This window comes from Xenopus laevis, chromosome 2S, assembly GCF_017654675.1.
Source record: "Xenopus laevis strain J_2021 chromosome 2S, Xenopus_laevis_v10.1, whole genome shotgun sequence".
NCBI classification, from domain to species: domain Eukaryota; kingdom Metazoa; phylum Chordata; class Amphibia; order Anura; family Pipidae; genus Xenopus; species Xenopus laevis.
This window is the reverse complement of record NC_054374.1, coordinates 10,775,251-10,799,359: the sequence shown is the minus strand read 5'-3', so window position 1 is coordinate 10,799,359 and position 24,109 is coordinate 10,775,251. Positions and strand designations below refer to the sequence as shown.

The 24,109-nt window shown below is 37.2% G+C and overlaps 1 protein-coding gene across 3 annotated transcripts in view; it reads left to right on the top strand.

Moving 5' to 3' along the window:
- robo1.S (roundabout guidance receptor 1 S homeolog) overlaps positions 1-5,982 on the top strand; it is a 289,278-nt gene extending 283,296 nt beyond the window's left edge. For all 3 annotated transcript variants that reach the window (XM_041583366.1, XM_018248847.2, XM_018248846.2), the window contains 3 exons: positions 3,627-3,938; positions 4,257-4,450; positions 4,936-5,982. In XM_041583366.1, coding sequence (XP_041439300.1) covers positions 3,627-3,938; positions 4,257-4,450; positions 4,936-4,950 — 521 coding nt within the window. In that variant the 3' untranslated portion in view covers positions 4,951-5,982. The remainder of the gene's footprint in view (positions 1-3,626; positions 3,939-4,256; positions 4,451-4,935) is intronic.
- Positions 5,983-24,109: the final 18,127 nt, after the last annotated feature.

Here is a 24,109-nt window from a genome sequence, read left to right as displayed (position 1 = left end):
AAGTTACCAGGACCGGCTTTTTGCCGCCCCTGGTAACTCATTTGGTGAAGTCTCCTGAGGCATGTTTCTCAACTTGTCATTAGTTGTGTTTGCACCGTTTTGGTATCACACAGCTCACAAGGCGGACATGGCAAATGACAAATCTTAGTTTCAGTGTGGGTGACACGGTTGGTTATGGTGTTGTTTTCGGGGCAAGTCAAGATAAACTTCCTTCTAACTATAATAACATTTAGGAGTTTATCATGTTGGGTAAAAATTAAATTAAAGCTTTATCGATGATGTTGCTCATAACAACTAATCAGATCTTTGCTTTTGTTTTCTAAAGCTCCCCATATACGGGCTTATATAAGCTGCTGACAGACTAAACTTATTGGGAAGTGTATGTGTCCCAATCAATATCTGCCGAAAATTGTCCTGGGTTAAAAATCCTGTTGGATCGAGGACCACATTGGTATGTTGATGCAGTCCTTGGTCCGACCGCCTGTATTCTTGTTATGATCCGAACATTGGGCTTTAGGGGCCAAATTCCGATCAGCCCGATACTGCATATTGGGGAGATATCCCTTTGTTTGGAACCTCTCTGCATGTATGGCAACTTTAATTGTGGAAATGTATTTGTAGATTTTTTTTCGATTGTTTTTAGTTATTAAGAAATAATAACTAAAAAAATGGAATACCTTTTACTGCCTATTATCCATCCAGGATGTGATAAATTTATGATATGGTAGATTTAGAAATCTTTATTGCTTAAATATCTGACACATATCCCACTTTGGCTGTCCCTGACTTATTACTGTCCTCAGCTTATTGTTATTCTGTTCCCATAAAATTAAGGTTCCATCCTTGAAGATAGGAAAAGTCATTTATCTGTCAATGAAATATTTATGATGGCACAATTGTTGGTTCCCCTTTGAATTGTCATTCACGTGACATTTGAGGTAGTGGTAACAGAGACTGGGGCTTTGTTAACATTTTTATTGCTAGAGATAAGCAGACGACTTCTCCATAAGTCCTTGCCATTTAGTTTAGCTTTACTAGGTTAAGCCCAGTTCACTTAAGTCATGTATATTGCCTTGAGCTAGAGGCAATAAATATGCATTATATTTTTCATTTAGACCTTATTTATATGGGATATACAATTTAAAGGGAATATATATTTAAATATATTAATAAATGTCCCATCGGAAGCTTGGCATGCTTTATTTTTTTAAATTCATTCTTTGTAAAAAGCAGATGCAATCAGAACTCTTTCCAACGTGTTGTTTCAAGCAAATTTTGAGCAAATAAAACAGCAACCTCTAATCATCTCTTTTCATGCCTTCACACACAATATCGATCCCTGCTGAAAAGGTAATGCTTGTATTCCCAGGGGAGGATAGCAGCAAAATGCAAACATTGTGATGATGTCGAGAGAAGAGAACCCTTAATGAAAATGCCTCAGGTGGCAGAGTCTTTATTAAATCGTGTCTTACTGCTTTTTCACCTCTCTTTCTCTCTCACTTTGTTTTCCTTGAAGAAGGCCAACCTGCAGGCTTTGCGGACATTTATGTTTAGGATCTATTTTCAGTTCTAACTAGCTTGGCTTTAAGGCAATCGTGTCATGGAAATGTTTGTCTATCCTCCAATTCCTAACAACAGCAATCTGATTACAATTTTCATTACCAGTCAGCAATATTTCAAAGAGGGATACCGTTTTCCATTATCATATGAAAGTAAAATATTATGGATTCTTATCGGTAGCTATGAGAACATTTATGAGATACTTTATTCTTCTGACAGTGAATCGTGGCACTTGATAGGGGGGGGGAAATCACTACAAAGAAACCAGCATGATGAGCTCAAGTCATTTTGGGATAAGTGGCTGTCTACATTAATATCTGCCTTTACTCTGCTCTCAAGCATATATCAGATATTTGGCACATTAAACACAGTGTGACAGTGTAATGGGACATCTTGGCTTCCCTTTGTGAGAATAACAGCACTGTTGGAAATTATCTGATCAGAAGAGGTTATTACACTGGGTCTGTTTTTCTGGATGTACTTAGTATGTAAATTGTGAAATATGTTATGAATGTAGCTATTATGGTAGATGTTTTTGGACAATTTGTGGGATCCATGTAAGACTTTATCTATGGAACCTTTTGGGAATTTGGTTCAGTAGAAGTGGTAGAGAAACATGATACACGAGCCAATGTTTGCCTAGATTTGTCACCTTCACTCTGGGCCAAATCAGGTTGAAGCAATCATTTAGCCACCAGACCAATGATTGGTTCATAATGGGCGTGCCTGTCAGGAGAAGATCACATCAGCATGCCGATGCATTCCCTGTCTGATGGGATTTTTAAACTGCCTGTTGCCATCAGAGAGGGTCCTTACATGAGCAGAAAAGCTGCTGATTTGGTCTGAGGTGTCCAAATCGAGACCTTAACCCAGGCCAACTGACTTCTTACCCCCTTCACGGGTGGCATATGCCTTCCCCAATCTCTGGCCTTTTACCAGAGTCCTGGGAGCTTAAAGGGTCCTTGGCTGTTCCACTCTTATGGACATAGTTCTCTTATGTTTTTCCTGGGATTGGTTGGAGCAATTGGCTGCTGGAACAAACCGTATATGTCCCCAGGGCAACTGCTGTTTCTGCCTGTGTATTATGGAACATAAATACCCCATCATTTGTTCTCCATGCTGTCACTATCCATACTCACATAGATTAAATGAAAAACATATTGCTTAGTTCTCTAAGAAATAAAAAAAAGAAAGTGCATTGTCTCCCTTTGTGGAGTTTTCATCAAACCCTCTCACTACAGGAAAGGCTATATAGTGTTACATTATAGCGTAACGTTAATAGGCTTTATGTTGTCATTTCAGTCTGTCTTGCTTTCATTACTGCCTCTGTAAAGAAATAAGGCTTTAATATTGAAATCATTCACTTTCCAATCTATCATAGTGACATCTAAGAAGTGACAAAGAGATTCATGTATAATTAATGGCAACCTACTGTGTGACATGAGATTTCCTCTAGGTCGTCAGTAATTATTTTATTTTTTTCTAACAAGGGGATATCAATATTTTTGAGAACAAAAAAAGAAAAGATCCTGGTACTTTTTTTGTTTGTTTATTTCATCTTTTATGTTTGTGGTTTGTAGGATATCTATAATATATGATAAAAAAAAGTAAATACATAAAAATGGTGTGAAATCATTATAGGTAAAATATGTGGGCAAGAAAGCTTTTGGTTTAAGGAAATTGTGTAAAATTGTGTATGAGAAAGTTTGCAATTAGTGCACTAATTGGACAGTGTTTAGCCCGTGATGTTTATGCAAATGCTGATGTTTGTTATTGTAATGCAGAGCCATTTATAATTAGAATTTGAGGTTTATAATGGTACTTGAGATTTAAAGAATAATATGGATGATATGGTAAAACATGGTACAGTATAGTAAGGTTATCAGTCCTAACTAAGTGAAATAAGAGAATATTGTCTTTGGGGGGAGAAAGACCATACCCACTTTTCTCTTTATTTAACATGATCTCTTCCAAAGACCAAAGGAGGGGGTTGGGAGAGCGAGCATTGAGGAGAGAACCACCTCCCCATAAATATATAAATATATTTGTATTTATTTTCTGTTCAGATTTGCCACCACCACCACTGCCACCTCCTGCCATCAAATCCCCAACTGGTACATCCAAAGCACAACTAGAAGGACGGCCTGGCCTGTCACAGAAGTACCTTGTTGCGGAACAAAGACTGGAAAGGCCAGGAGAGAGGAAAGGTGTCAGCTACAGAGGCAGGGAAGGACCTGACAGCAGACAACAACATGCAGAAGCAAGAACCAATTCGGGAGAGAGAAGAGAGTCTTCAGAACAGCAACTTGATGGAAAGATGAGAAAAGGGAAAGCTTCAAAGTGGGATGGGACACCCACAATAACAAATCAAATGCAAGGTATAACCATTTTACCTTGTATTGGTGTAAGAGAAATAATGTAATATAAAAAGATATTTTTGAAAATGTAAGCTAAGCTCAAAAAGACTGCATATAGGGGTAGAGGCACACAATGCTATTTGGGGGAGATTAGTTGCCCGGAGCAATTCATTTTTAACGTCCATAGGGTTGTCTTCCAGATAATTCCCTCTATTGTTTTGAATATAATAGAAAATAGAAAATGTGTGAATTAACATTAACTAACATAAAATATAGAAATAGTAAAAATTAAACTCACATATCAGATTAATGTCAATGCACATTTTTTGTTTAACACAGAGGATATATTACCCTACTGCAAACCATCATTCCCCACATCAAACAATCCCCGGGATCCCAGTTCCTCCAGCTCAATGTCCTCAAAAGGATCTGGTGGGAGAAGGAGGGGAGAACAAGCAACAGGTCGCAGAAATGCAGCAGAGATGCAGCTCTTAGGAAATTATGAACGGGGAGTTGATGAAGATGAAATAGAGGTAATCTAATAATACCTATTTTCTTGCTTAAGGGACAGCAACAGATGTGAATACCAGTTGTTATATAATGTACATAACATATAAAGAATAAAAGGCAGGCATGCATGTTATATATTACAGCTATGGGACCTGTTATCCATAATGCTTGGGACCTGGGGTTTTTCAAATAATGGATCTTTCCGTAATTTGGATCTAGAAAATCATGTTAACATAAATAAATAATTTGAATCCAATAAGGATTAATTATATAAGTTGGCTTCAAGTACAAACCACTGACTGTGTTGTGTCAATACTTCTGCTCTTCTTTTGCTCTATACACAGTGCATATTATGTGGTTTGGTTGGTATCCGTTATAACTTGCACTGTCTCAGTATGTGATGAAAGAAAAGCCGAGACCGTCTTAGGTGTAAACATTAAAACCACAAGCAGGTGACTATCATAAATAAAAAATAATATAAAATATTCTGTTTTTTTTTTCTTTACAGGAAACAGAAAGTTGAAGGCAAAAGATGGAGATTATTTTGGATATAAATCCCTCAAGATGCCTCAAGATAAATGACATTATGCCAGAGTTGCTATTCAGTGCAATCAAATTGTGCTCATTCTTTCATTTTATATCCATGATACCAGCTGAACACATTTTTGCTTCATTTCGTTTACACCATCTCCTTTTTTTTTTTGTATTAGTCCTCGTTGACATTTCCCCAAAGCAGCACTTACCATGGCGCCTTCATATTCCTCCAGCTGCAAAAGACAGGTAGCCAGCTGTCCGAGAACTCTTATGCCAATACTGCTCTTGAGATTAGACAGCAGAATTTACCAAGACTGGAATTTAAGGCTTTCTGAGCCTATCACGTCCGTTGCCTAATGAATCGTGAGAGGAGGCGGTGCAGTGCACTGCTCCAAACCCACCAAAGCATTGATGTTCATCAGTAACATTTTATTGATTTCAAACAACCACTTGTACACATTTTAAGAGCAACTTCAAGACTGTGTGCCTGACTGGATTAAGTGGTGCAGAGTACATAAAGATTACTGTTTAAGCAGTATTGCCATTTCATCCATATATACCAAGTATGGAGGTGATTTCATTGTAAATAAGTACTTTTTTTTGTACGTTCCTGTGGTACTTGTCTTCCTCATCTTCATCTTTAACCTATGTTTGGTATTACATCTTCTTGATATGTGGAAGTCAAGCCAGTAAAAAAAAAAAACAAACAAACAAACAAAAGAAACCTGGCGGTCTTGGGTAATTTAAATGGAAATCTTACAAAAACAAATCATTTATTTTTCCATTTAACAACATTTGTAGGAAAACGAAGAAAAGAAAAAAAGAACTCTACCATTTGTAATGAACACCAAGCAAGGAACTTTTATTGTTAGTAGAACCAGAGAGGCCCAGCGCCAATCCCATTGGGGATAAGAGAAATGTGCCACTTCAGGAAATTTGGTTTGATGTTGTTATTTTGTAATGCACTGTTTTGTTGGTTTTAAAAGCACAATCACTAAACTTTATTTTTAAACCATTGTAACTATTAATAGCTTTTTTGTCTTATTGATAAATGTTGAAAATCATGATTATTTTTGTCTTGTTCATGCAAAGTTTATGGTTGGACTGTTTGAAAAGAAGGCATATGGCAAAGTGTGTTTGGTTGAAACTATGGGGCAGATTTATCAAGGGTCGAAGGGAATTCGAGGGAATTTTCGAAGTAAAAAAATTCGAAATCCAATTTTTTGGATACTTCGACCATCGAATAGGATACTACAACTTCGAATTCGTTTCGAAGTAAAATAGTTCGAATATTTGACCATTCGATAATCAAAGTACTGTCTCTATAAAAAAAACTTTGACTTCCATACTTCGCCAAATTAAACCTGCCGAAGTGCTATGTTAGCCTATGGGGACCTTCTAGAGCAGTTTTCTGAAGTTGAAGACAAATCGATGGATGAAATCATTCGAATCGTTCGTTTCGAAGGATTTCATTGTTCGATCGAACGATTTTACTTTGACCGCAAAACGGTCAAATTCGGTGAAAAAAACTTCGACTTCGATATTTGAAGTCGAAGTAAAGCCATTTGATGGTCGAATTTCGAAGTATTTATCACTTTGAAATTCGACCCTTGATAAATCTGCCCCTATATGTCGGAAATGATAAGCTGTGCAATGTGTCTCACTTTACTGATGCTTTTGTAAGGGGATGCCAAAACCATTGGGTGTCCATTTTGGACTTCATTGACACCAAAACGGAAGGAGCTTGGTATATGATATTAATGCTGATTGCACATCTTACCTTACATATTTATAACATAGGGTCACTTTCTCTAACACAACGGTGACCTCTCTGATTCAGCCAGAACAATACTGACTCTATAACATCGATGCAGTAGGGATGAAACAAATACACTTTTTTTTTTTTTTTTGGTCAAATCAAAAATCTTTCATGAAGGATTGGGCCACATCCTGAACAGAACCTGAACCATAATTCACATATGAAAATTACAATTGTAAAAGATTTTAAAGAATTTTAAAAATTTCCTTGTACTTGTGCTGAAAAGTCAAGTAATTTGAAGGATTCAAATTTGATCCACCAAGGCACTTGGGTTCAGCTGTATCCAAATCCTGCTGAAAAACGCAGAATCCCAGACGAATTCTGGATTTGGTGCACTCCAACTCCATTCTCTCAAATGCAATTACTGTGCTTTTTTCTTACTGTTTTATCTTACCAAATAAGCCTGTTTTACAGATATCTGTAATATCGGTCACTTCACACACTTATCTTTTTATCACAATAAAAAAGAAAAGGCTAATTTTGGTAAAAAAAAAAAGGTATTCCTAATATAGGTCATTCACAATTCAATTATATTGTTCTCTGTTTGCATACAGCATATATTAAATCGAAATTATGTAACAATATTAACAATGTTATGTTTTGGTAATTAGCCAGTAATGGAAAAGCACAAGAAAGTAGCCGCAGATATATCAGTCTTTATTTTTGTTGTCTCGTATTCATACAAACGGTCATGCTAATGAATGTGGGTGCCGAAGGGAACGTTGGGACTCATCCACTGACCATGGAGTAATGGCCATGGTATAAGGCAGAAGACTTTAAATTTATATTTAAAAAGTGAGAAACCTTCATTGCACAAATATGGCTAAAGTCAGACATTTTGTAACCTTGCCTTTCCTCTAGAAATGTAAAGGTGGCCATAGACTCAAAGATCCGCTCGTATGGCGACATCGCCAAACGAGCGGATCTTTCCCCGATATGCCACTAACGGCATGGCTATATCGGGGGTAATTCGAACATTCGGCCGTATGGCCGAACGATCGAATTACGATGCGCCAAGGGGCTCCAACGGGTCGGTCGGTTAAAAATCAAACCTTCCCGATCGATATCGTGGCCAGATATCGATCGGGAAGACCGTCAGAAGACCCTATACACGGGCAGATAAGCTGTCAAATTGGTCCAAACTACCGATATCGGCAGCTGTATCTGCCCGTGTATGGCCACCTTAACAGTGGTAGTATTTATGGAATTGCCACTTTCCATGGGTAACAACTAGAGTACCACAAATATGATGCAGCTCATGAACTATCCCCTGCGAAAACTACTTCTCAATATTTAGGTGTAGTGCTACACCTGATACAATTCCAGTTGCCCTCAATGGAAAGCAACTTGAAATATTTCTATACATTGTTGGTCACTGATCAGATGAAGGCACACAACTTTCTGTGAAAAATTTAATAAATGGCACATTCTTATTTACTTATCCCCTTGGCGCAAGTGATAGATGCAGGCTGGTCCTGTCTTTAACACCTACCCCTTCTTCTTTTTAAATATAAATTGCTAGCGATGAGCTATATTTATTAGCCAGGCATGGATTCACGGCAAATTTTGCCAATTGCTGCGAAAATTCGCCCAGTGAAAACATTTGCTGCAACAAAAAGGTTGCGAGTGTAAAAGTTGTTTTACGTCAAAATAATTTTGACGCCTATGGACTTTAATGCATTTGGACAAAAAAGTTGCACGTGTAAAAATTGTCACGCATAAAAATTGGCGCACATCAAAATTATTTTGTCGACTATTGACGTTAATGCATTTGGACAAAAAAGTCTTGCATGTAAAAATTGTCAGAATAATTTGGACACCCATATACTTCAATGCGCTTCGCAAATTTTTAGCTGTATTGCGAATTTTTATGGAGTTTTGCAAATTTTTCGGAGGGACAGATTGCTCATGCTATAAATTACATTTAAATATCAAATGGTCATTATATACCTTTTTTAGGGAAATATTGCTTCTTTGTGTTAGATATACCTTCCATTGCCTTATGCTAAATAGTGAACATGTTATCAATGTGTTCCTTGGCATTAATTGGTAATGACCGTGTGCCATATCCACTGACCCTATGGTATAAATATGCATAAAAAAAAAAGAGAGATTATGGTATGACGCATGAACTGGATTTACTAAGAAAAAGAAATATGTCTAAACAATTTGGATATTTTCAATATTTCAGCATTTCTGTGCTGAACATTTGCCACATTTATTCTGTTCATGATTTTTTGTATCTGTTTTACAATATGTGTTTTTGGCTTGTCATTGGTGCTAAGACAAAATCCTGCTTTTATTTTATTTTTCTCATGGGAAGTTGTCAAGTCTAAGTACGCCCGAAATAAACAATTCAGTCAAATATTTTGTTAAAGAATTCATTTATTAGAAGCAAACATGAAAACGAATCTTGAACGAGCGAGAAATGTAAGAGAACAATCCATGCAATTCTTGTTTTTATTATCTTTAAGAAAACATCTTACTTTAACTTTAATTTGCTTACTACGGATCAGCTAGTCCAAAACATCATTTTTGTCACATTATTTATTAAAACTGTTCTCAATTAATTGTTTTGCTGTTTTTATTTCCTTTTGACAGTGAATTGCATTTAGATAATTGTGTATTAATTTTAAAAACATTTTCCTTGAAATGTTGTGTATGATATCATGGGATGTGTTTGTCACAGAGAACAACCTCATAGATATTCTAAGTCCTACTTCAATACAGAGCAAGAGGATAAAGTCTATTCTATCTTCCTCCAGTGTTGCCTGTCAATATTTGTAAACCAATAAAGCACAGGGTATGAAAATGAATCGCAGTGTTTATAAAGTAAAATTTTAATACTAGTTTTTAGTTTCTTGTTTTAACTTTTACTATTGATTTACTTAAGTGAATACCCACCACTGAAAACCCTGTTCCAAACGGGACACCACAAGTTTTTCCTGAGCAACGTAATCAAATGATCAATATAATAATTTTCAATTTTTTAAAAAAAAAAAATCTGGAATGTGCACTTATTTATGAAAAATCTAGACTCAAAAACCCAATCACTTGAAAATTCTGGAAACTCAAAAACTGAAATATGAAAAAACAGCTTGATTGCAGTGAAATTACATTCTATGGGTATGCCAAATTTCAAATTAAATTTGAATTGAGAAATACATTACCTTACAATTTAAAAATACATCTCCCTATGGCTTCTACATTAACTCACCATCTTTTAGATGCCAATTGTTTTTTTTACTGACTTGAATCTGTAAAATTCAAGTTTGGGAAACTTGAATTTGAATTATTGATTTTGACGCATTCGAAATAATGGAGTTCATCTTGACTATGCCTCTCTCAGCATCTGTTTCTCTACATTTTGTCTTCATGCAGCAGTTGGGTGTCAGATACTCATTGACAGATTGACAGGGGGGCTTCCTTTTCTAACAGATGAATTAGAGCTCACTCAAATAACAAAATCTAACAAAAAACTGCCTTTTGCACAAATTCTGCATGTAGAGAGACATAGGGGTGAATATCGATGGTTAATTAACCCTCAGTATTCGACTGCCGAATTGAAATCCTTCGACTTCGAATATCGAAGTCGAAGGATTTAGCGCAATTCTTTCAATCGAACGATTGAAGGATTTTAATCCATCGATCGAAGGATTATCTTTCGATCAGAAAATTGTTAGGAAGCCTATGGGGACCTTCCCCATAGGCTAACATTGGCCTCGGTAGGTTTTAGGTGGCGAACTAGGGGGTCGAAGCATTTTTTAAAGAGACAGTACTTCGACTATCGAATGGTCGAATAGTCAAACGATTTTTAGTTCGAATCATTCGATTCGAGTCAAAGGTCGAAGTAGCCCATTCGATGGTCGAACTATTTTTCCTCTATTCCTTCACTCGAACTAAGTAAATGGGCCCCTTGTTGTCTGGTGATTTTAATAGAGTGATCTCTAATTCATCTGCTAGTAAAGGAGCCCCCCTATAAGATATATTGGATCTAATTATCTGACACCCAAGTGCTGCAAGAAGAGAAAATGAAGAGAAACATATGCTGAGAGAGGAATAGTAAACTTGAACTTTTTTTATTTCAGAAACTCTACAGAATTTTTCATTGATTGTATTTGGAAAGTTTCCTAATATCAGCATGCTGAAGCTTATATTAAGTTTTCATTTTCACAATAGTTCCCCTTTAGAAGTCCCACAGTTAATAAACAACTGGTATACTAAAATCTTTCATCCATATCCAGACAATAATTTAAAAAAAGCAATAACCCAAACAATATAAAGCTATAAAGATAAATAATTGATTGGATTATCGCAAGCAGTGTCCATTGTAAATGACAAGTGTTTTATAGATTTGAATATGAAATGTCCTCAAAAAGAAATTGTATAAATATTAAGGCCACACAGGTCAAACTCCCTCTGGGACTCAATGGGAGCTTATAATGTAAATGGGAGATGGTATCATAACTTCAGATTTGCAGCCAAAGGCAATTTGTTTTCTATTAGAAGGGAAGCAAATATCTAATATATCAAACAGGAGGTGATGCCCTGTGCAAAGAATTTTGACTTGAGGGATAAACCTAATTAAATCAGATACAAAATGTACTATTCCAAGTAGATTTTTTTTTAGCCAGTAGGAAACACAAATATAGACAGCAGATAAAATAAAACTGACAAAACTTATCACAAACCATTCAACAATCAGGGGCAGATTTATCAAGGGTCGAATTTCGAAGTGAAAAAAACTTTGAAATTCGACCATCGAATAGGGTAGTCCGACATTCGAAGTTAAAGGATTTTTAAGATTGGACGATCATATGATTTTACAAAAAACTCCTTCGACTTCTCAAAACTATATAGGTTCTAGGAGGTCCCCATAGGCTAACATAGCAATTTGGCAGGTTTAAGGTGGCGAAGTGTCGAAGTCAAAGTTTTTTAAAGAGACAGTACTTCGATTTTCGAATGGTCGAATTTGTGAAGTATTTTCAATTCGAGTCAAAGTCCAATTTGGCCTATTCGATGGTCGAAGTACCAAAAAATTACTTCAAAATCCGAAGTTTTTTAATTCCAAAATTAACTTTGATATTTGGGGGCCGATTCACAAAGGGTTGAATATCAAAGGGTTAATTAACCCTCGATATTCGACTGGGAATTAAAATCCTTCGACTTCGAATATCGAAGTTGAAGGATTTTAGCGCAAATAGTGCGATCGAAGGATTATTCCTTCGATCGAACGATAAAATCCTTCGAATCGAATGATTTGAAGGATTTTAATCCAATGATCGAAGGAATATCCTTTGATCAAAAAAAGTTAGCCAAGCCTATGGGGACCTTCCCCATAGGCTAACATTGAGTTCGGTAGGTTTTAGATGGCGAACTAGGGGGTCGAAGTTTTTCCTAAAGAGACAGTACTTCGACTATCGAATGGTCGAATGATTTTTAGTTCGAATAGTTCGATTCAAAGTCGTAGTCGTAGTCGAAGGTCGTAGTAGCCCATTCGATGGTCGAAGTAGCCCAAAAAACACTTCGAAATTCAAAGTTTTTTTACTTCGAATCCTTCACTCGAAAGTTAGTGAATCAGCCCCTTGATAAATCTGCCACACAATGGGTTATTAGATACCAGTACTAAAAGCTACTCTTCAAAATATTAATGTACATTAAAAGTTACCAATAGGTCATTCTGATCCTTTTTCACTGATAGTTCTGCTTTTGTAAGTAATTGGTGCTCGAATTTCCTAAATGAGTTTGGCAACTTGACCTGTGAGTTAAAATTTCCAATGCAAACAGACTACTGCTGCACAAATACGGCAGCCCTTGTGGAATAGTATGAAGGATCAGATTGATAATATCAAAGTATTGGCAAATCCTTTTATGGCAGCGATATAAAAAGACACTGTTATGATAGATGTTAAAAGTGTCAGTATCTCTTTAAACTTACTCGTATGGTTGTTAAGGGAATCTGGACCCTAGCAAGCAGATTGCTGAAGTTGGAAAGCTGCTGCAAATAATGAAAAATGAAAACCAGTTGCACATTGTCTCAGAATATCACTCTTTACATCAGAATAAAAGTTAACTCAATGGTGAACATCCCCTTTAAGTTTACAAGATCACTTGAAAAATTCATGAACACATTTTATAAAACATATAAATATACAGTTGCACTGAATGCATTTGAATTAAACTTAAATTTTCAATACATTTTAACACAATTTTTAACATAAAATAATAGACAATAACTAATAACTCCACAGAAACTTGCACAGGTTTTTTTTTTATGTAACAGTGGTTTTAAAACAGGTGTAAATACAATCTCCATATTCACAAACTAAAATACTCCGAAATAAGAACTTAACCACAGTTGTTTTAGTGAAAAACAGTTTACAGACACTTGTGGATTAGCAGTCTATTGTCAGGGTACAAGCCCTGTTTTCTGTATAATCAGAAATAATTAACAATAGGTTTATAAACAAGAAAAACAGAATATATTACCACACTGATGAAGCAATGTTAGCATTTTGAGTACATTTATATAGGATAGAGCAGTGATCCCCAACCAGTGGCTCATGAGCAATATGTTGCTCTCCAACCCCTTGGATGTTGCTCCCAGTGGCCTCAAAGCAGGAGCTTATTTTTGAATTCAAGGCTTAAAGGCACGTTTTGGTTGTATAAAAACCAGTGTGTACTACCAAACATAGCCTGCAGGCTGCCATCCCACATAAGGGATACCAATAGCCAATTACAGCCTATATTTGTCAACCCAGAAACTTTTTGCATGCTTATATTGCTCTTCAAATTATTTTTACATTTGGATGTGGCTCATGGGTAAAAAGGTTGGGGACCCCTGGTATAGAGCTTTTTGTAGCAGCACACCCCCCATCATGACCCACAGAGCTGCCCAGCAGTGTTGACCCCACAATTAACTGCATTGCTTTTGTCTCCAGCAGCCATCTTGCTGATCAGCGAGCAGGCACATACCATATATACTCGAGTATAAGCCATCCCGAGTATAAGCCGAGGTAACTAATTTTACCTCCAAAAACTGGGAAAGCTTATTGACTCGAGTATAAGCCTAGGGTGAGAAATGCAGCAGCTTCTGGTAAGTTTCAATCAAAAAATTGAGGGTATCTGCTCCCATTGGAGGTGCTGGCGTCTCATTTTTGGATGCTGGTGACCATTCTTGGACGCTGGCGAATATTCTTGGAGACTATTCTTGGACGCCGGTGACTATTCTTGGACACCGGCGACTATTCTTAGACGCCGGCGACCTTTTTTGCACTTGACCCGATTATAAGCCGAGGTAGATTTTTTCAGCATATTTTGGTGGCTGAAAAACTCGGCTTATACTCGAGTATATATGGTAAACACTGGTGGCTAAACTGGGATCTTGGGATATTGCACATGTTCCTATGTAAGATAAATAATGGGAATGAGTTTGTGATAAAGTGTATGTTCTGCCATACTGCGTATCTTGACAGCGCTATATAAATAAATGATGATGATGATATTGTCCTTTTAAAGAGGCAGTACATCTCTTTTCTGAAGGGCACAATCATTAGTATGAGGCTAATGTACCGCTGAGATTCACCTGATGGCAGACTGACAGGTTTAGGAAGCGCTAAAGTCAAATTCAGAAAAAGTTCTACGTACTTCGTAGTTGCGCTGGCGTCCACTTTGCCGCACTTCTCCAGGCGTAGTTTCGCCAGCGCTCCGCAAATTCACTAAAATCCGAAGTTGCAATCAGGGGTAGCGTAAGGTTGCGAAGTTGCGCTAGCGATGGTTAATTTGCATACGGTGCCAAATTCAAATTTCAATGGAAGTATTCGTAGTAACACTACACAAGCCTGGGAAACCTTCAAAACATCAAATAAAAATTTTATTTTGCCCTACACATGTGCCCACTGTATAGTTAAGTTGCCATGAGTTTTAGAATTTTCGATCTTTTTCAGCCTATCACCCATAATAAAGAAAAAACGCCAGCGTTCTTTGGGACTTAGAAAGTTTTTAAACTTTTTTTGAAGGAATCCCTATCTACTCTATTGCGCTTCACCTGGTCTGAGGTGGCGAAGGAAGTCTAGCGTAAAAGGTAGCGTTCAGTACAATGCGCGCGTTAGTGAATTTGCGTAGTTACGTCCGTTGCGCAACTTCTCCAGGCGTAAGGATGCGAATTAACACTAGCAAAGTTACGCCAGCGTTCGTTAGTGAATCGGCGAAGTAACGAAAATGCCCAACGCTAGCGAATTCACGCTTCGGCGCTTAGTGAATTTGTCCCCTTGTGTCCAGAAGCTGCTTGCTATATAATAGGGTCTTTTGAGCCTCAGTTGCCAGCTGCAGGGGGAAATTGTTTACTCACTTACTGTTGTTTCCCATTCCATTTCCCATATACAGTATATATGAAAAAAATAGGGGCAGGAAAATCATTACTTCAGGTATATGAGATACATTTTTCTTCATGCATATGATGTATCTTCAAGTATGCATGTTAGAAGAAGCTCTTGGGAATGACAATGAAATATTAAATCTAATAAAATATTAAACAGGTAATAAGGATTCTACGTAATAATATTTTCTAAAATATATCTACTAAGTTACGAGTTATGAATTCTAAGAATGACCTAACGCGGGTCCTGTAATAAAGTACAATTTTAATATATGTAATTTGCATCAATATAATGAGGGTTTTTTTTGCTCCAGGGTCCAATATCTTCTAGTTATGCCACTGCATTCACACTATCTGAGAAATATGGAGGAGGTTCAATAGTCACTTCTTAGCTTATCCATGAGCATGCACTCATGTACTATAAGCAGAAGCTACGTTATCGTGGGGGATTTGGGTGTGCAAGAGTGCAAGTGACATAAAATGTTTTTGTGGACATCAGCAGTCAGACCTGCAACTCATGGAGAGAGAACACCATCAATAGTTTTTTTTTTTTTTTTGCAGAATTCATAGAATCCCATAAACAGGGAATAATGAATAACTGTAAATCTTTATTTGGGTACAAGTAAGGAACATAGCAGCCTTATGTGCATTGTGTGTCTTATCTTAGGCAATCAGCCAGTAAACTGAAGCTTAAGGGCAGAGATTCAGGGAGATTAGTCGCACAGCGACAAATCGACTCTTCTTCAGCGACCAATCTCCCCGAACTGCCTCCTTGCTGGCTAGAATCTAAATCACCTGCGGAATGGCACTCGCAGCTTTTTGTTTTCCGAAGTTGCCCAAAGTTTCCTCATGAGGCAATGGGTGTCTCTGCCCTAAAAGTAGGGATCTAGCCTTATTGTCCCACACTTGCTGTCACAAACAAGAAATAAAACATGCCTTTGTGCTGCAGGGTTAAAGGTCAGCCCAAAGACAACTGAAATGATAGATTTAAATTTTAAACCACCAGAACCAGTGAAGATTTAGGCTGAAGAACTGTCATTTATCGATAGTTTCACTTACCTTGACAACACTATTAAACACTTTTTTTTCTATCTTGGCGTGTGGGCAAAGAAAATTACTTATCCAAGCCCTCAGCATTCCATGCCACAAGTCTAAGAAGGATTCTGCATCTTCTGCCCACAGGAGATTTCAAACTATGACCTTCTTACTAGAGGACATGCCACCACCATCATAATGCAAAGGTGATGGAAATTGGTTGGACATACACTAAAGTCCCCCATACACGAGCTGATAAAAGCTGCTGACAGACCGAGTCAGCAGCTTTTTGGCCCATGTTTGGGGCCATCCAACGGGCTTTCCCGATTGATATCTGGCTGAATGTCAGACTGGTTTCAATCGGGCAGGTTAAAAAATCCTGTATCGGATGCATTATGATCCGATCGTTGGGCCCTAGGGCCCATGGTCAGATCAGCCCGATATCGCCCACTTCAATGTGGTCATATCTAGAAGAGATCCGCTCATTTGGTGACATCGCCAAACGATCAGAACTACGTCTATGGCCACCTTTAGGTGTAATATAGACTTAACCACCAATATTACCAATCACTGAACACCAGGAGCCCATGACTAAGCACCCTGAGGGGTGTGAAACACGTAGGGTGGATGGAGATGAAGTTACATTTTTAACTTTTCTACCAATAAATGTATTTTTTAACTGAATATCTCTGGTCTTGTGGATCCGTTCGAGTGCCGGTCAGCCCTGCTTTCTTATCTTCACCAGCTGGGAAGAAGTGGAGAGACTGGCCTAGAGTGACAGGACAAGATACAATTTAAGCAGAACTTAGGGGCTCTGTCACAAGATTGGCCAAACACAGACTTAATGGAAATCTATTGTTGTTGCCTTACAGTGGGCATAATAATAGATGAAAAAGTGGAATCAGGGTGATGTGTGTTATGTTGTAATTCCCTATGTTCCATCTGTAGTCTATAGTAACAAATGAATAGTGCAGCAATAGAGCACAATGGGAAGTTCATTTCCATCAAAACACAATTAAAGACAAAATGACCATACCTTAAAATTATGACCCAGATGAAACATAAGAAAAGAATGTCATTAGTAAAGATGAGCATCCACTGAGTTACTTGTTAAAACGGAGATCCTATAGCAAATACCAACATTCGGAAATTAAGGGCAATATGGTGTGCCACTTCGTTTTGTGCAAATGGAGTCACCGGTCACACTATAGTAAATAGCTTTCTACCAGTTGTCCTGTCTTTTTTCTATGACTTTCTCAAGAGTATAAATGCCTTTAACATTTTCCTTGCTACATTTTTAAGTATACAATTCAATTAGCTGATGTACTTGTTTTTCTCTAGAAAAGTACTAAGAACGGACTTTAAGCAGCAGTGTGATTTCCCCAAAGGGATGCTACAATCAGAAAGCTATGCAGGGCTGGCATAAAAGAACAAGGCCATTTAACTGCATTTTACCACTGTAGTGCAGATACAAACCTGCCTGGAGAATGACAGTAACACTCAAAGGAAAGTAAAGCTTTTAAGCAAAGCAGTAAATGATACATGAATGCCATTTTCTAAAACAACTTGAAGTTTCTCTGCAACCTTCTTGGTAGTTTCTAGCATTTTTTTCTTCTTCTGTTTCTTACGATTTTTTTCTAACATGAAACAATGCCCTATTAAATAGTAATTTGAGGTTTTACCAAGGATGCATTCTATCTCCAACTATGTTCTTCTCGTGCTCCATGAGGTGATAATAAATATTTCTGAGGAAAAAGGAAGATGTATTGAGTATGGAATAGCCGATAGACTAGGAGACCTCCACTATGCTGATGACATCTGTCTCATGTTACAAAGCCACAGGGACGTGGAAAGTAAATTCAAAATCTTGAAGTAGAACCAAGGGCGGTAGGACTAAAGGTGAACACTGTCACTAGAAATGCAGTGAGTGTCAGAACTAACATTTGAGACTGTAGTTTATCTGAAGTGCATGATGAGGAGGTAGAGAAGTTGATGGATGTACATGGGAAGCATGGTCACCACGGATGGAGAAACCAACGTGGAATTTAAAGAGCATATACACATGGCAGATGTGGCCTTCATAAAGGTCTACCCAGTATTAAAAACCAAAGAAGTATAATTCTCTGTGAACACACAGGATTTTAAGACAAATGTCAAGGACATACTCCTATATGGCTTTGAAATCTTGAAGGTTACCTCTGAGATCACCCACAGCATCAAAGGCAACCGCTGTTTGAAAAGGGACATTACTGTATTTTGGCCCAATAGTATTGCCAAAGAAAACCTTTGGAGACAAGCAAAGGCGGAGAAATCCACTATTCAGATCAAGTGGAGAATGGGACATGCACATTCTGCAAGCAGATCACAGTGCTGTGGAGATGCAAACTCTGATGTGGAACTCTCATGGTCAAAGGAAGTATAAAATGAAAGACATGGGAAGAAATATGACAGCCTTCTGTCATAGCAGGACTGATGATCTTGCTTTGTTGAAACCTTGTTCTGGGTAAGAGTGAAAGCATATCAGTAAGCAAGTAAGGATTATTCCATTTCACTTCTTAAAATTATTTTACAAATTTCAATCTAGGATTTGTTAGTCGGTAATAAAGAAAAACACTGAAAGTGCATCCTTCAGCAGCTTGATGATCCTTTATACAAGTTAAAAGTAACAGTGGAGGGACTCAAGAACAAAAGGATTACTGTCCCAATGGCCCAGTTAAAGCCCTGATCTTACTCTAATTAAAAACATATATAGGTGACCAGGAGAGCTATCTGCTGAAAGTGTAATGCTGACTCTAAAGTTTGGTGGTGGAGGAATAATGGCCAAGGGATATGTTAAATCTACTGTGGTGATACATTAGGAAAGGCCCTGCCCTATTTTAGCCCCTAAACATAAACACGTTTCTAAAGGTTTGGTTTAATGAGATGGGAAGTACTTGAGATGTCCGCACATAGCTTTGACCTCAACCCAACAAAACACTAGTGGGATAATTCAAAATGCTGAATGTGAGCTGAACACCAAACCTCAGCCTCAGTAATGCTCTTGTGACTGAACAGAAACAAATCACAACAATACTACAACATTCAGCTAAAAACTTTCCCAGAGGGGTAAAGGACCAACCTCATATTGATGCTTTTGGTTTCAGAATGAGGCAGGTATCCTGACACTTCCTGTGTCATATAAGTGTTTTTTTTATTCAACCAGTGGATTGGTATGTGTTTTTGATCACACTAGTCAATTCTTTTATTTTTTTCTTAGCTTTTTAAATGATGCACTGTATGCCATTTTTGTATTACTAGTGTTAAGCACTAGTGGAAGCATTAAAAGCATAAAGTTGTCAATCTTACAATCTGAAAGCATATTAAATAAACAACTACTGGTGAATCTGGTGTGAATTCACTCACTGAGTGCATGCCTGCCATTTTTTGGATGAATCTGTTCCTCTAGCTGAAGGCTTCGGGTCTTGTACCTGGGGCCTCCTATCACAGCAGTTAGTTGTTATGGGGATACCTTTTGGACATTCTTCTTATAGCACATGCACTTGGATGAAAAAGATTAAATGAAAACCTTCTGGCATTAAAATAGACCAATATAATATAATATAGCATAATATAACATGCTATATAAAAATACTGAAACCGACCCACTCGTGTAGTTTGTTTTGAAACTTTTTATTGGCCGAATGACAAAAAAGTGTATATAAACTGCGATTGATTTAAACTCCTAACTACTACCAAATAAGATGGTGAGTTATACATTTAGGGGTTGTGGGGTCCAAGTTGCTGATTTATTCACAAACAAAACCACTAAAACATTGAGATCATTGTCAATGCCTTAACATTTTTCTTCAAACAATATTTAAACCCTGTAAAAATTAACCTCAGGGTGAATAAAATCTCGAAATAAAAATATAAAGGACATGGCCAATGTGTGAAGCAACGTTTAAACCTATAAAAATTCCAATTCTGTTTCAAAGATTTGAAATAGATTAAAAAATATTTTGTAAAACGATTACTTTCCCAATATTTAGGGTAGGAGATACCGCAGCATATTCCATTATGACCACATATTAGAGAGAACACCAACCAAACTGAAACCTTTACATGCCCTTTGCCATCACTAGATGGCAGCCTGATTTTTCTGAAAGATTTAAAAGCAGTTCATGGTCTCTGAGTAAAAAGAAAAGACATACCCATTGTACTATGAAAGCGATGTTTAAAAAAACACAAGAGTTATCTCTTGTACTAGGAAAGTCATGTATCAAAGGCTAAATTCACTGACTACATACAGTCGGCACAGAAATGACTATTAATATGCCCTCAAAAACATTATCTGATGGGGTGGCTTGAGTCTATGTTGACCTGTACGGATTGCATTTTTTTCAATTGTGATGTTTTATTTATTATTTTTCTATGCCACATGCTTTTCTGCTGGATGGGGGGAAGTAGGGAATGCTGGAAGCTGTCCATAACAGCTGCTAAGCTGCAGCTTTGTAATCTAGTGTCATAGAATTGAGAAAATAAGCAATAGCCCTACTGAGATCTGCAAAATCACAATATGAATAAAAACCCAATAAATTCAATAGAAAAGCAATAGGATTATTTGTGTGGAAAGTGTCCACAACTGCTGCCTATTGATCTTTATGGACAGAAAGGTTTCTAGTGAATCTATTATTAATTGGAGAGCTTAATGTTGAGACTTCAATTTTGATTTAGAAATTAGAAAGCATTTAATATTCAGCTCAAGTCTTCATTTAAATGAAAGGCTTCATTTTTGCTCCTCAGAAGTGTGAGTGATGGCACCTATTGTTATTACAAGACCAGGATGTCAGTATGTCAGAAACCTCAAACAATGTACAAACCACGAACAGTAGGGCAGCAGCCTTTTGGGGGCCAATAGTTTGAGCGCAGACTATTGAGCACAGGGCCTGGCCGTACATCTAGTTAAGCTGCATGCTAAGGCGTTACCTTATATCAGTGATCCCCAACCAGTAGTTCGTGAGCAACATGTTGCTCTCCAACCCCTTGGATGTTGCTCTCAGTGTCCTCAAACCAGGTGCTTATTTTTGAATTCCTGGCTTAGAAGTTAGTTTTAATTGCATAAAAACTAAGTATAATGCCAAGCAGAGCCTCCTGTAGGCTGCCAGTCTACATAGGGGCTACCAAATAGCCAATCACAGCCTTTATTTGGCACCCAAGGAACTTTTTCATGCTTGTGTTGCTCCCCAACTCTTTTTACATTTGAATGTGGCTCATGGGTAAAAAAGGTTGGGGACCCCTGCCTTATATCCTTAAATCTGTCATTGTAAGCTGTCATTTCCTTACCATCAAAGAATTTTTCAAAGTCACTTCAAGGGTCAGATTTACAAAAAAAAACAATATATATATTTTTTTTTTCAAAAAAAACTTTCGCCCTATGTTTGATAGAAATGCAGAAGATATTTGCAGGGAATGGTTCTGTGATAGAATTGGGGCTCATCATTGCAGGATTTCTGCCTCTAAGAAGCCATGGAATTCGATTTGAACTTTCCAAACTTTTCACATGAAAAAAAAAAATGCAATGTGGAAAGCAGCAAAATGAGAAATAAACCAAAACCATTAAAATTTTAATGATCCTGGCAAAAAGTCACAGAAATTTTCCTTAATGTCAAAAAGAAGGTTAATCAACGTGATAAAATTTAAACTGCTGGGACAATGCCAAGAATATATTGAAATTCCAACTCTGACTTTGACAAATCTCCGCCATGCTCTTGCATATTCAAGCAATTGTCCCCATATAGCTCCCCTTCCCCCGCAGAGTCTTTTAGCTTTTATGTAAGGTTAACTAAGGACCATGTTGCAGGATGATCTCAGTTATTGTTTAGGGTGCTACATTGCGAGGTAGAGGCAATTTTCTTAGGTGTTAGAAGCTGCCATCTTATCCTATAGCTGTTTGAATCCGTATCAGAAAAGACTAAAAAGGACAACTTCCTCCTTTACAAGGATTACGGGAAGGGACTACATGCTCCATTAACTTCACCCTTTTAGACAAGGATATGTAGAAACCCTCACCCTGTTGCACTTGACAGTTCCTGTACTTCTTTAAGTTTGGAAGAAGGAGCTGAAGTTGATATCAATATTAGGCTTTGGAACCTTGGGGGTAGCCTATGGGGGTCCTCCTAGAACCTACTTGGAGTCAATTTGTGGACTTTGAAAAAGCAAAGTTTTTTTGGGGAAAAACTTTGAATCGAATTCGATCGAATGCGATATTCCTTAGAATTTGAATGATTCAAATTCGGCCGAATACGGACCTATTCGAACGAAAACGGACCTATTCGACCTTTCACTTAATTTCGGTTGGTCTTTTTGAATTCGAATTTCGAAGTTTTTTCAATACAAAATTCGACCCTTGATAAATATGCCCCTAAAAGCTTTAATACACGATTGTATCTTATATTGTTTTCTCACACAACGACTGAATGGGTTGCCATTGCTGAAACACTGAAGGATCAAATTGTATTTTGAGAAGCGACTCTCAACATTGTGCTTGTGACTATATAGGCGGGAGGGGGAGCAATGTGGTGAACCCTTACCTGATACAAATTACTCACATTCTAAGTGGTAACAGGATTTTGAAACCTTGCAACTATACCATTGGTGATGCACTATGAGAGTTTTCCCTTGTGCACTCTATTTTTCTTTTTTAGCATTCTCTGGTTGGTGTATACGAAACTGAGGATTCTACACTACTGAGAGCTGCCTCCACTTGGATTTGAGTTCAGCGCGAAACCTTTTTTCTTTTTACTAAATTTCTTAGCAGATTATTTTATAAATATAAAATCTGTAGGCCAAAATGTAAAAGACAGAACCATGCAGGATTCCTATGTAGGTGCTCTTCTGTCGTTCTAAGTAAGTTATGGGAATCTTGGGCATGTACAGTACACAGAAATGTGTTTATGTTCAGTAAAATATGGCGATGAATTTGTTCTTCTCAATGTGATTTATACAGGGCCTTGATCCCCTTGACCTTTTCATATTTTACTGCAATACAACTCCTACAATGAAACTATTTTCTGTTGATATATAATTATTATAACAATTATAATAAAGTCGCGACACAAACGTGCAACAATTCGAATTGTGTGACTTTTTCCAATTTGTTATCTGAAAACTGGATTTTCAAAGGAAAAGCAGCATCAAACAGGCCAAAATCCTCGAAAATCTTGAAGGCAAAAAACATCTTCCAATTGTAAAAAGGACATCTGCCATTGACTTTTACATTACTTTGACAGGTTTAGCTGGAGTATTTACAGATTCTGATTTTTAGCAGCTTTAGATCATAATAAATCTCCAAAAATGTGAGTTTATTACCTCTAAAAATTCAGATTTTTCCAATTAAAATCTTGATCAGAAAAATTATACACTTAAAAAAAAAAATTCAAGTTTCAATGCTTCCAAACTATGTTCTCTATGATATTTCTATTTTAGCCTATAATTTGTTTTTCAGTAAAATGGTAGAACTAGTCAAGGGAATGAATACTTTTGCAAGTAAATGCATTGAAGTCAATAGGCGAAAAAAATTATTTTTACACAGGCAGCTTTTTTCTCACTCCAAATGCATTCAAGTCAATGGGCATTTTTTCTCATGGAGACTTTTATGCTTCTGCAAATTTTTGTCCAAATGCATTAAAGTCAATGGATTTTTTCTGTTTTCTACTTCTTTTGTCACTGTGAATTTAGGGAGCAGTTTGGCGAAAAAATTTGCAGATGATAAAATGCAGATTTTTTTCCTGCAAATACATGCCTGGTGAAAAAATTTGCTCATCACTACTCATATCTGTTATTTATTTTGTGTTGCAGTGCTAATGATGAAACTAGGCCAAACTAGGCAACAACATTAGGTCTTAGTGCAAAAGAAGTGCATTTATCAAGGTGACAACT